Here is a 13,168-nt window from a genome sequence, read left to right on the forward strand (position 1 = left end):
GAGGACCAAATAAATAAATAAATAAATAAATAAATAAATAAATAAATAGAACAGTACCTAATATTTCTGAAACCTCTGCTATGCTTCTGACTATATCCTCCTTGAGCTAATTTTTATAAAAATTATTTTCTATGGAAAGACTGTGACACTGGATAGGCATTTAGTAAGGCATTTAGTAATTATAAAAATAAGCTAGTAAAGGAAGAAAAGTCTCAAATACAGAATGAAACCAATTATTCTTTATTACAATAGTTACAGGTAATACTTTAGTGGTATTTATTCGTATCACAGTTACTCAGACTATATACAAATAGGTATTTATACAAGTCTATGTTTTAAAAAAGCATTTAATGACCAAAGAAAATCACATTATCAACAAGATTTTTTTCTAAAAGTTATGGCCAGTAACAAAGAAAATTCACAGTTATTCTGAAAATATTTTAAAGATGCAGGAATCATATTGCACATAATACAATTATAAACTCTACTGAACAGATCTGTATATTTTAATCTAGTTTTTCACAAAATTTACATCATCATGCAATACTTCACTGTATACAGAATGGTGGAACTAGAATAAACAGGTTAACTTATAAACTTATAATATAATGGCCACAAAATTAGAATTTTTTAAAGTTATATTTAAAATAATTTTACTATACAAAAACCCCAACACTCCAGTGTAATAAAGCTTAACGGACAGAATCAAAATTTGTTCACAGATGAAGTTACTTTTTTTAGTGTTCTTCTTTGTCTTTTCCTTTCTTTTCCTTTTCATCCTGTAGTGCAGTACCAAGTTTTTTGATAAGAACTGACAGAACCTTGTCCAGTGGGTCCATGACTCCTCTTTGAAGCCATTTAGGAATAGTAGTCCTGGCATGATGAAAGCCCAATTTTTGAAGAATATAATCAACACCTACTGGATCAATCTTTCTTCCAGTCCAAGAAATTAATCTAAAATAATTATAAATTATTATTATTAAGGAGTTCAGCGCCCTAGCACAGTCCTGAAGGTGGGTTCAGAACATCACTAAGCCTCCATAATATGCACAAGACAAAATATTTTCAGTATGTGCAACTGATTAACCCTGCAGTTCCTAGATTCACTGTAGGAGCACTCAAGAGATGTGTAAGCCTATACAGCAATGGGGTTTAATGAATTTTACCAGGATTTATTTATTTTAGGCCTCAAGTTATATGGTCATTTTAAAGTTTTAAAGGACATCTGGTTCATTCTGAAAGATGTTAATTAGCTTGATGAGGGAATCCTTTCAAAATGCAGGCATATATTAAATCATGACATTGTACACTTAAAGTATCTGTTTTGTCAGTTACACCTCAATAAAGCTGCAGAAAAAAAGGCTAAAATTTACTAAATGTTTGCTATGTGCTAAACATGTCTGAAGGAAGAACCACTTTATCTCCCTTCCTTCCATATAGAGGAACAGCATTAGTGAAACACTCCTTGTCTTTCTCTGCACCCTTACTTATAACTTATCTGATTGGCAAATTAACAGAGGGACTGACTAATGTAGTTAGTACTCTCCTCCCTGCCAGCTCTTAGGAGTCACTATTTTGAACTATTCCTCCAAGCCATAGTTTTACAAGGACAGGTCCCTAAATAGGTTAGCCTAGGACTGTTCATGGCTGCCTGTAACTAGGTGAGTACACAGGACTGCTGACTGTGCAACTTCAGCACCCCATTGCACCCCAGCCCCTTGAGTTCTGCATCACTGAATCCCTGTAGGTATGTCAAAACCTGGACTTTGTAGTAGAAAGACATTGTTGCCTGACATCAAACCACATTCTCTGTTAACAGCTATCAGTATCGAAGCTGTCATTTTGATTTCAAGCTGCCTCACTTCCTATTTCAATTGATCCTGACCTTATGTAGAGAAAAAAGGAGCATTAAGCACTGGTCTACGAAAACTCTTAATAGTTATAAGCATGTTGCACTAATTAACTCATGTAACCAATATAGCAAACCTAGAAAATACTATTTTCCAAATTTTTCATATGAGGCAGCTGAGGCAGAGAGCAGTTAGGTCCTTTAGCCAAGGTCACTGAGCTACTGAGTAAGAAAGCTGGGCTTAGAGCCAGAGCTCTTAACCATGTTCTTCTCCACTACCATATGTATTACTTTAATCTCTTGGTAGTTTTCTTAAGAAAAAGCAACAGATTTATGGCAAATGTAACTATTTTTATCCTCAGGTTTTTTTTTTTTTTTGTCTTTTTTCTTTTTCTAGGGCTGCTTTCACAGCATATGGAGGTTCCCAGGCTAGGGGTCTAATCAGAGCTATAGCTGCTGGCCTAGGCCACAACCACAGCAACGCGGGATCCGAGCCACGTCTGTGACCTATACCACAGCTCTCAGCAATGCCGGATCCTTAACCCACTGAGCAAGGGCAGGGATCGAACCCGCAACCTCATGGTTCCTAGTCGGATTCGTTAACCACTGCGCCACGACAGGAACTCCTATCCTCGTTTTAAATTAAAGGATACTTAGTCAATTTCATTACATTTATTTAGATTTACAAATACTAAATAGTTTTCTGCATTAAGACCTTTGCAGGATTTTAATTTTGTTCCTGAGTATTGACACTCAGGACTGTCAATCAGTGACTGAAGTCTTAGTAGTATTAATATACTTGTGTAATGGTACTGTTAATGCCAAAGTGTTTTGCTGATTGGGTTACAACAAATTTTATTAAATACAAATTACTAACAAAAAGTTACTACTTTCTGCTTATACAGGAGTCCACTGAATAGTGGAAACTTAGTTTGGAATGACTTTCTGGCATAAATATATCTGAATAATAATAATAATAATAACCTTATCTAAGTGAAATATGTATCATTCTGCAGAATGTTGTGCTTAATTGTGATGGACTTTTTTTTTTGACGCTGTTGCATGATTTTGGAAAGTTATAATTTGACTAACAAAACAGCTGTGAAGAAAGGAGAAAAATAATTGGAAGATTTGTGAGTGTTAAATCACATAGAAGGCCAATACAAAGCAAGTACTACCAGTTATGGGAGAAATGTAATGTAATTAAAACTAAGAAAATACTTCAGAAATTTTGATATGAAAACAAGTTGGGATCATGACTGAAAAACATGACATGGTAAAGGAACCTGACAATTAAGTCTGACATTTCAGGATGGTTTTATATCACTTAGTAAGCAGAGAGAAAGCTACTCTGACATTGTAGGTTCTCTTACGATATCATGACATACGTGCGAAATTATAACAGTTTCTTAATGATGATGTATGACTTCTGCATCTTCCCAAAGTGACAAAAACAGTTTACTGCAGCTACCTCAAACATCTGAAAATAACATCCTGCTGAGATGATGAAAAAAATAACAGCAACTGTGAAAGTGGAGTTATTCTCATGCTTTACTGATTAACTGGCAGAATGTCACACAGTGGACAGCTGATCAGTGGCTGTGCTATTCTTATATTTGTACTTGTTTTGCCTTGACTAGAAGCACTTATAAAAGCAGAAAGGTGCAACACAAATATCAGTCACAAGCTGTAGAGGTTGTACATGATTAACATAAAAATATTTTTGGTAACCTGCAGCCTTATTTATAACCTTTTTCTCTTAATAATCTCATAGGAAGTAGGTAAATATATACACCCACCACCTACCTAAGTGTGGGTTCTAGATGCCATGTGTTGCACATAAAATCTCTCCAGTCCACAGTCGTGTAAGTGATACTGTCTTCCCTGTCTTTGTCAGAGGAATTTTCATCATGAATTATAACTGGACTCTTTTGTCCTGGTCGAGTAGATAAAATCCGAGGTGGAAAAATGGCTGTAATGAAAATTATAGGTTAACACTGCAAATATATATATATATATATATATATATATATATAATAAATTTATTTTAAATCACCATACAAAGTAATGGGCTCTATTTATTTTATTTATGAACTGGCCAAAGCCTCTATAAATTACATTTCAAGTAATATTTAAACATGAAAGCCATAAACATACATGCCCATTATTGTCTTGGAGAAAGACAGTATCAAAGTTATTTTATTCTTTTACAATTAGAAATAACGTCATCATATATTTTTGAATAATAGCATATGACATATATATACGTCTATGCCTAAAACTAATGGTGAAGAATGCTGAGATTTGAGGTTTCCTTGTGATGCAGCAGGTTAAAGATCCAGCTGTTGTCACTATAGGGACTCAGGTTGCCACTGTGGCACATGTTTGATCCCTGGCCTGGAACATGGATGGCCAAAGGGAAAAAAAAAAAAAAGAATGCTGCTGAGATTTATTTGATAGCAGGCATAGAGCGCTGAAATTGATAGATGTAGAAAAAAAAGTGCTTGTAGGTAGATGACTTTTGAACAGCTTATCGAGATACAATTCATTTAAAATGTACAACTCAATGGTTTTAATATGTTATTGGCTATATATATTTGAACAGTGGTACTAAGGAGCTTTTTCACTCTTCATAGTTGAGTAAATGTTTTATGAAAAATGAGACCTTTTAAATTGGCAATCATAAATGATATATTTAAAATCAAATCTGAGACAAAGGTGGTGTTCATATGATCTTTAATAAATACAGCATTTCTATAAGGTACAGGTTTTCAAGACAAATTGATCATAAAATGATTAGGTAATATGATATGACTTATGTAGCTTTGGTATAACTTTGTTAATGAGCAGTGGGATAATATTTTGATTGGGAATGAACCTAGGAATGATGCTGTACTATCAACCACATCAGCACAGATGTCTTCAGTAACTACCTGCTTTGTTGCTCTGCTTCTGTTTATTATTGATCACCATCAATACAGTGCTGTATCTTTTTATTTTTTTATTTTCCCACTGTACAGCAAGGGGATCAAGTTATCCTTACATTTATACATTACAATTACATTTTTTTTCCCCACCCTTTGTTCTGTTGCAACATGCGTATCTAGACAAAGTTCTCAATGCTACTCAGCAGGATCTCCTTGTAAATCTATTCTAAGTTGTGTCTGATAAGCCCAAGCTCCCGATCCCTCCCACTCCCTCCCCCTCCCATCAGGCAGTGCTATATCTTGATGTTCTAGAAATATATTGATTCTGCTCTAGTCTTACATGCTGTTAAGAATTTTGAGGCATGTTTATATTTATTTTGGCTAAAACTAATTTTAGTTTTTGAAAAGAAAATATACTTATAGCTATTAAAATATTTTTATTTATAATTAAAATCCCATAGGAATTCCCATCATGGCTCAGTGGTAATGAACCCTACTAGTATCCATGAGGATGCAGGTTCGATTCCTGCCTCCCTCAGTGGGTTAAAAATGTGGCGTTGCCCTGAGCTGGGGTCTAGGTTGCAGACGCAGCTAGGGTTGCTGTGGCATTTGCCGGCAGCTGCAGCTCTGATTTGACCCCAACCTGGGGAACTTCCATATGCCGCAGATGAGACCCTAAAAAAGCAAATAAAATAAAATCCCTATAGATAATAATTTTATTATTTTAGGTTCAATAATCAAGTCTCTATTTCCTCTTTTCCCATTGAAATGTTTTAAAACAATTTCTATAAAAGTATATATATTTTAAGAAATATAGTTCAAGGAAGACCAACACAGTGTTTCCATAAAATGATAAAGGTTTCACATAATAACTGAGAGAAAGAAATCTGGCAGGCATTCATGTCTAGGTAGATAAGAAAAGAATTCTGAACTTCATACATGTATCTAGAATTTTTATTTCTCCATATTAAGCTTAAATACTAAGGCAGAGAGAAAGACAAGAGGATTAACAGTAACTAATATATGTTGTTGCTCTATGGGAAGACTAGATCTATGTATATTATAATCTTTCCTATTATATGCTTTCAATCATTTTACTTGAATGTCTCATAGATTCTCCCAGCCATCACTGATTTCACTTTCACTGAATTTTTGGCACTTCTACATTGAATAGTAGTAGAAGAGCAATTCAATTTCTGTAGACTACTTCTGTACTCTTTCCACTTTATCTTTTGGTAATCTTTTTGTTCACTTAAGCATTCCTCATAAGGGCATTATTAAATATTTACAAATTGTTTTTCTTCATGAAAAAAAAAAAAAGCATGATTATAGTGTGACCTGAACAAATTACCTCTATTCCAAGCATTTTTTTTTTAAAAGCACATCTGTTGTTTTACCATTGTATATTCATATAAGTGTACAATAAGTGAATAAAGGCCATGTATTTGGAGAGCAATCATGAAATTTCAAAATACCTCTCTTTTAAATACAGTGTATTCCATTTCATTATATGACTATGCCATAATAGCAATCATGAAATTTCAAAATACCTCTCTTTTAAATACAGTGTATTCCATTTCATTATATGACTATACCATAATATATTCAACCAATTCCATATGGATATTAGGATCACTGTATGTTTCTTACTGGGCAAACATTTAAGTTTGCAGTGAGTAAACTAATGTTAGGTACTTCATAAAAACAAAACACCATTACTGGGGTCTAAATATTTATAAAAAAATGTTCTGTGCATTCCAAACAGATTTATCTTATTTAAATTTATTTCCCAATTATGTATATAACTCCTACCAGTAACTTTATTATGTAGTCGTTTTTTAGTCATTTCACTTTGACTAGCAGTATTTCTTCAGAGGTTTTCTTTTCCAACTTTCTGAGAGTACCCTACAAGACCTAATGTACATAACATATATGAAAACATTTTGTTAAGTATAAAACACAATTCAGTTTGAAGTACAGTTAGAAAAAAAATGCCATGTACCTAGCAGATACTCCGAGAATCTATCACATAGTCTTACTGTTATATTATTTATTGATATTTGTAAGTTATACCATTTTATCAATAGACCATAAAACCCTTATAAATGGTAGTGAGAGCTGCCTTTCCTGAAGCTTTAATGAAAAAAGAATAATATCTTACCCACCTTTTTCTTTTTCTTTAAGATAAGCTGACACTAAATCATGAAGAAACATGATGAGCTCAGCATCCATTGTCACACAGATGTGGTCAGTGAACTCTGTCACCACACTGCATTCTACCTTTGGCTTCAGGCTGGCATCTGCAACGGCAAAGTTTGTTTGTTTGTTTGTTTGTTTTATAGTAGAAGAGTTACTGAAATAAGTCTCTTCCTCTGCCTGTTAACAATGTATTTACATAGATCCCTGTAAATGAATCTACTTAAATGCAGCTATTGAGAAATGAATAGTTTTTTGTATGTGATTCACAGAATGATGACGACAGTTTACTAAGCACTTTCCAAACATACGACATTTGTTCCTCATAGAAACCTAATGAAGTCCTATTAGCCCCATTTGAGTAAAAATAGATACAACTGGATTAAATTAGTTGCTAGAGGTCATATAACTGGTAAGAAGATCAATAAATTTGACCTAGAAAATCAATTTCATCATATTATATTACAAAAATAACCTGGGAGGGGGAGTGTGAAAATCTTTTAGAATTTTATCAGTAACTTTAGAAACTAAAAGTTGTTTTTCCACATACCCTGTAATGAAGGTTCTTGTGGTTCCTGAACATGAATGGATTTAAAGTCAAGCTGCATCCTTGGTAGTGCAAAGATAGTCTCTGTTTCATGATTGTAACTAGAACCTCCTCTGAAGCCACTCAGCAAACTAGAATTCTTCACTGTAGTGCTATTCTCAGTGTTATTAGCATCAACATTCCGAAGTAGGTTTAGCTCTACATGCATTATAATAAAGACAGTAAGAATCAAATAAACCAACAGGCACTGATAAGCATATAGCATTCATGACACTGATACACGAAACCTTTATTTCAAAAGCTAGAAAATGAAAACATTAAAAAAAAATCAAGCCATACTAAAGCTTTGGTTTTGAGATTAGTTATATACCTATTTACCTGTGTAGATATGGACAAAGATATATTTATACATATACATATATATATATATAAAATCACTGTTTTCAATACTGAAGATTTATAACATGATTTTGGATAAATCAAATAGTTTGGTTTTTTCTTGAACTTTAAAATGAATACCATTTTCAACTGAATTAATATCTGAATTTAAGAGTTTCATTAAGCTCAAAGTTTTTCATAGACTGAATACTTCACTCTTATAGAATTTATGATTAAATATGATCCTGACCTTGAAACCTGGTAGAAGTCCTGATTTTCCCCAGCATATGTGCTATGGTTACATGGAAGTTGTTTTATAAAAATTAGCATTTTTCTAGGTACACAGGTAGCAGTTCAGTATCCAGGTCGGAAAGAATTCCCTTCCCCACAGTCTCCAATTGCAAAGTAGAATAATCAATATGTGAAAAATTTTATAACTTATTTCCTTATCCTCCTCTGTTCTCAGAACATTTTTTTTTTTCTTTTTAAAAAGGCCACACCTGTGGCATATGGAAATTCCCAGGCTAGGGGTCGAATTAGAGCTGCACCTGCCAGCCTATGCCATAGCCACAGCAACGCCAGATCCAAGCCACTTCTGTGGCCTTCGGTGTAGCTTGCAGCAGTACCAGATACTTAACCCACTGAGCGAGGCCAAGGATCCAGCCCGCATCCTCATGGATACTAGTAGGGTTCTTAACCTACTGAGCCATGACAGGAACTCCTCAGAACATTTTTAACTGTCTCTGATCCCTGGTGTTGCCTATGCATAGCAACTATTTTCCATGAGGCCCAAGCCATCTTGGAAAGGAGGTCATTTTTAAGTAAAACACTCAAGTCTTAACATATCTCCATTTAGTCAGCTTTCTAATACAAATGAAATGATTGGTAAAAGCAGTAATGTGAACTTTTTCATCTAACACAGAAACAACCACAGAATAAGAATTTTTATGACTGCATTACTACCAGGCTGGTGAATCTAATAATCAAATGAAAAAATTCATCAAAAGCACTCTCTTTAAACTTATGACTTCATAGGAATAATTCTTATTTTCATTTTATTCCAGCCATCTTGAACCTTAAGTTTGTGGCATTATATTACTTAGTTGTGTACTAACTTTCCAAAACCTTCAATGTTAACAAAGTATATTTTTCCAGTTATAACATAAACTTAATTTCATTTATTTAAACCAATTTTATTTTGAATGCTTTCAGTTACGTCTAAAAAAATTTTAGTCCAAAAGGTATTGCACTAGTAGGATGGTGAGTCATGTACTAATATTACTACTTATGGCAGCTGGAATAAAATGAAACTTGTTTTTAGACATGGAAATTCTCACTCCACTTAAATTCTAAACACAGTAAACAGAGCCCCAAAGTCAGAAAAACAAAACAAGAAATCTAAGAATCAAACTTTTAACCTTCATTCCTTGTGGCTGTAACATAATTGAACCATTCTTTCACACTTGCTACTCCATGGGGTGGATTTTCATGGCGACGCCTTGTTATCTTGGTTATTGTTGCCATAGGACTTTCCAGAGCACCACATGGTTTTGTAACCATGGTGTTATGGCCTAGATGAAAATCCAGTGTTTGCACAATATATGTAGAATGATCACTAGAGCCTAGAGGGAAAAAAGTTTCTTAATGTAACAAACTGTATTTAGGTGCAACAAGAGTGTGGCCCTATAGCAATAGATGTGAGAAAAAAAATCACAAATACCTTTTCTTTTAGTTACAACTATATCCCCAGGAAGATGAAGAAAGAACATCAGCCATTTTTTTTTCCCTTCATCATTAAGAAACAACTTAGAAAATTAAAGCTAAAAGAAACTACAAAGCACAACCTTGCCAATAAAAATTTTGTAAAATAGTCTTGACTGCCAAGTTATTTCCTTAACTGCCACTGTGTGTCTTCATGTTTTTATTTTTTGATTCATTTTTTTATCTTGATTACCTGTTTATTTTTTATTTATTTATTTTTTTGTCTTTTTGCCTTTTCCAGGACTGCTCCCTCGGCATATGGAGGTTCCCAGGCTAGGGGTCTAATCGGAGCTGCAGCTGCCGGCCTACGCCAGAGCCACAGCAATGTGGGATCTGAGCCGCATCTGTGACCTACACCACAGCTCACGGCAATGCTGGATCCTTAACCCACTGAGTGAGGCCAGGGATCGAACCTGCAACCTCATAGTCCCTAGTCGGATTCGTTAACCACTGCGCCATGATGGGAACTCCTCTTTTCATGTTTTTATAAGAAATACTTGTAACTATGACTATGGTCAGCCACAGCAGCAGAAACTTTAATTGCCTAAGTAAAACAATAAGATGGGAAGTTCAGCAGTAAGTCCTTTAACATGTCCCAGACTTCATAGATACTGACTCATTGGCAGTTAACTCCTTGACATGTCAGGTACTTGGTAATAAATATATATGGACTTCAGAAATGTAAGAAAAACAAAATATGTAAGAAAATTACTCTGTCATATATAATCATACAAGAAGATGGGGAAACGTGAAAGCTGAAAACATGTCAGTTTACCATCTTCCCAGATCTTCTGGGCTTCGGTCCAAAAAGCAATATTTGGTTCTTCTAAGTGAAAAAGGGCCCATGATTTTGAACGGAAATTTGGACCATGAAAACAAGCTAGCGTCATGTGATTTCCATGTAAGCTCATTGATCCTCCAAACTGCATTCCATCTTCTGGTAATGGAATCTGAAATAAGGATATGTGGCATCCTGATACCACCTTCAACACTCCGGGCCAATGTCGATGATGAGCTGCATCGAGCACTGCAAGAAAACCAAAAAAGTGTCTCATGAGTGGTACGTGGGAAGACACAGGTGGCTTTCAACTTTCTACAGCTGAAGTGACTTAGCTAAGAGATGAAAACAGTAATTCAGCACCTGGTTAACATTAAGCAGAACAGTCTGGGAAAAGATGCTGTGTAAATGGAGAGAACTAAGAAAAGTAGCAACTTGCTAAAATGACAACTAGCACTTCTATGATGACTGATGATTTACAAAGTGCTTGTATGAAATTTTATGCTATTCTCACAGTAACTTTGTAAACTAGTTATTTCATTGTCAAGTGAAACAGAAGAGGGGTTAATAAGTGAACCAGTGATAAGAAGACCTAAAAATCAAAGGCAGATCCCAATTTTAAATACTTAAACCCAAAAACTCTTTTAGATGCTTACTACTAAAAAGTGAGGTCTGCGAACCAGCATCACCTGGGAGCTTGTTAGAAATTCACTCTTATGTCTACCCCTCCATATCTACTATATCAGAATCTGCATTTTAATAAGATCTCCAGATGTTTGAGATGCACATTAAATTTCAAGAGGAACTAATCAGATATATATCTGACCACTGAACAAAGTGGTGATTAAGGACGCAGACCTTCCACACAGTCAGAAACCCACATATAACTTATAGTTGGCTCTCTGTATCTACCATAGATCCAGGATTCAACCAATCATAGATCGTGTAGTACCATAGTATTTGTTACTGTTGAAAAAAATCTGCATGTGGACCTGCACAGTACAAACTTTTGTTTTTTGAGGGTCAGCTGTACAATTCATATTTCTCACTTATTCCAATAATATCCTGTTGGGTGTTTTCCACAATTCTTATTCTGGATCTAACTAAGGATCATGCATTGTATTTAGTTGACATAGCTTTCTAGTTTCCTTTAATCTGAAACAATTCCCTAAGCTTGTTTGTTTTCCATGGCAAGGACTTTTTTGGAAGAATCCAGGCCAGGCACTTTGGGGAACATCCCTTTAATTATATATGTCTGATACCAATTCTAGTTTAAAGAAAATACAGGGGCTAGGGAAACATGATAAATGAAATCACAAGTAAATAAAAAAGACCCAGAAGGTAGGACATTCTGCAGGACATCTGGCCAAGTCTCTTAAAAATGAGGTCACTAAAAAAAAAGGACTAAACTGAGTTGAAAAAGAGTAAAGGAACATAACCATATTTAACTGGTGTAAAGGTAATTTTAAATCAGCTGTGGACTCTGGTGAGAAGGACAGAGGAGATAATCAGCAAAATAGAAAGTTGGAGGTTGTTGACTGGGAAAGGTTACAAAACAATATGAATAATATTTTGATAAAAATTACACACATATATATACATAGAAAAGTATCTGAAAGAATTGCTCTAAAGTGTTCAAAATGATTTCTGGGTAGAATGTGATGTTTTTATTTTTTGCTTGTATGTTTTCTAATTTTTTTCCCAATCCACACGTACTGCTTCTGTGATAATAAATTGTTAAAAATAATCTTGATTCTGATTACTTTTCACTTTTACCTCTATTATTCTAGTTAAAGCCAGCAGCCACTGTTGCCTGGGCTCTTGAAATGTCCTCCTTACAATGGTAATGTAAGTGTGTAACAATGATAAGGGTAATTTTTGCAGTGGTTTTCTTACTTTCATTCCTAAACCACCTTGGTTACTGCTCTCCACACAGTAACCAGGGTGATGCTTTTAAAAGGATTATTATTATTTTTAAACAGTAAATCAAATAATATCAAATCTGTTCAAAACTCTCCAAAAGCTGCTAATCACATTAAAAATCTTATCTGTGGCCTCTCTGAATTCATGTCCAGTATTTTCCTGCTTGCTCACTCTGTTCCACCACAGTGGGCCACCTTACTGATCCTCAAACAATCAAGTTTACTCCGGACTGTAGGAGCTTTGCACCTTTTAGGAGCCCACTTTGCACAGAAGTCTCTTCCCCCAGATCTTAGCATAGCTCTTTCACTTCAGAAAGGTTTCCCTGACCATTCTTTCTTAAATAGCTATCCTCACACACCATCCTTCACCACATCCTTCCCTCTGCTTTGTTCTTTTTCTCAGCATCTTTCTCTACATGAAATTATCTTACAGATTTACTTAGTGAATTAGTTATGGTCTTGTCTCTCCCATTACAATGTAAGCTTCATGAAAACATCTGACCACTAATACATCTTGTATGTCTAAAACAGCGCTTAAGAACGTGGTTGATATATAATACATATTTGAGTTACTGAATGAAAATAATAATCTACCTAACATGACACAGCTAATAAATCCAAACTCAGACACACTCATTCTGTAGCTCATGCTTTAAACCAAAACAGGGTATTATCATAATTAGTCTTCAAGAGCACAGAGTAGTGTATGTATTAACAGTCAAGTGAATATGAATAATGTAATGGGAAATACAATATAAGCAACTCAAAATATATTTAATCACTAGTTGTAATTTGTAATTATAGTAATGT

At 34.6% G+C, this 13,168-nt stretch overlaps 1 protein-coding gene across 10 annotated transcripts in view; it reads right to left on the reverse strand.

Moving 5' to 3' along the window:
* Positions 1-224: 224 nt before the first annotated feature.
* Positions 225-13,168, reverse strand: part of BLTP1 (bridge-like lipid transfer protein family member 1) — a 198,236-nt gene continuing 185,292 nt past the window's right edge. For all 10 annotated transcript variants that reach the window (XM_047751650.1, XM_047751649.1, XM_047751654.1 and 7 more), the window contains 6 exons: positions 10,434-10,685; positions 9,316-9,519; positions 7,523-7,717; positions 6,942-7,076; positions 3,656-3,821; positions 225-954 (listed from right to left, as the gene is read on the reverse strand). In XM_047751650.1, coding sequence (XP_047607606.1) covers positions 738-954; positions 3,656-3,821; positions 6,942-7,076; positions 7,523-7,717; positions 9,316-9,519; positions 10,434-10,685 — 1,169 coding nt within the window. In that variant the 3' untranslated portion in view covers positions 225-737. The remainder of the gene's footprint in view (positions 955-3,655; positions 3,822-6,941; positions 7,077-7,522; positions 7,718-9,315; positions 9,520-10,433; positions 10,686-13,168) is intronic.

This window comes from Phacochoerus africanus, chromosome 10, assembly GCF_016906955.1.
Source record: "Phacochoerus africanus isolate WHEZ1 chromosome 10, ROS_Pafr_v1, whole genome shotgun sequence".
Classification (NCBI taxonomy): Eukaryota; Metazoa; Chordata; class Mammalia; order Artiodactyla; family Suidae; genus Phacochoerus; species Phacochoerus africanus.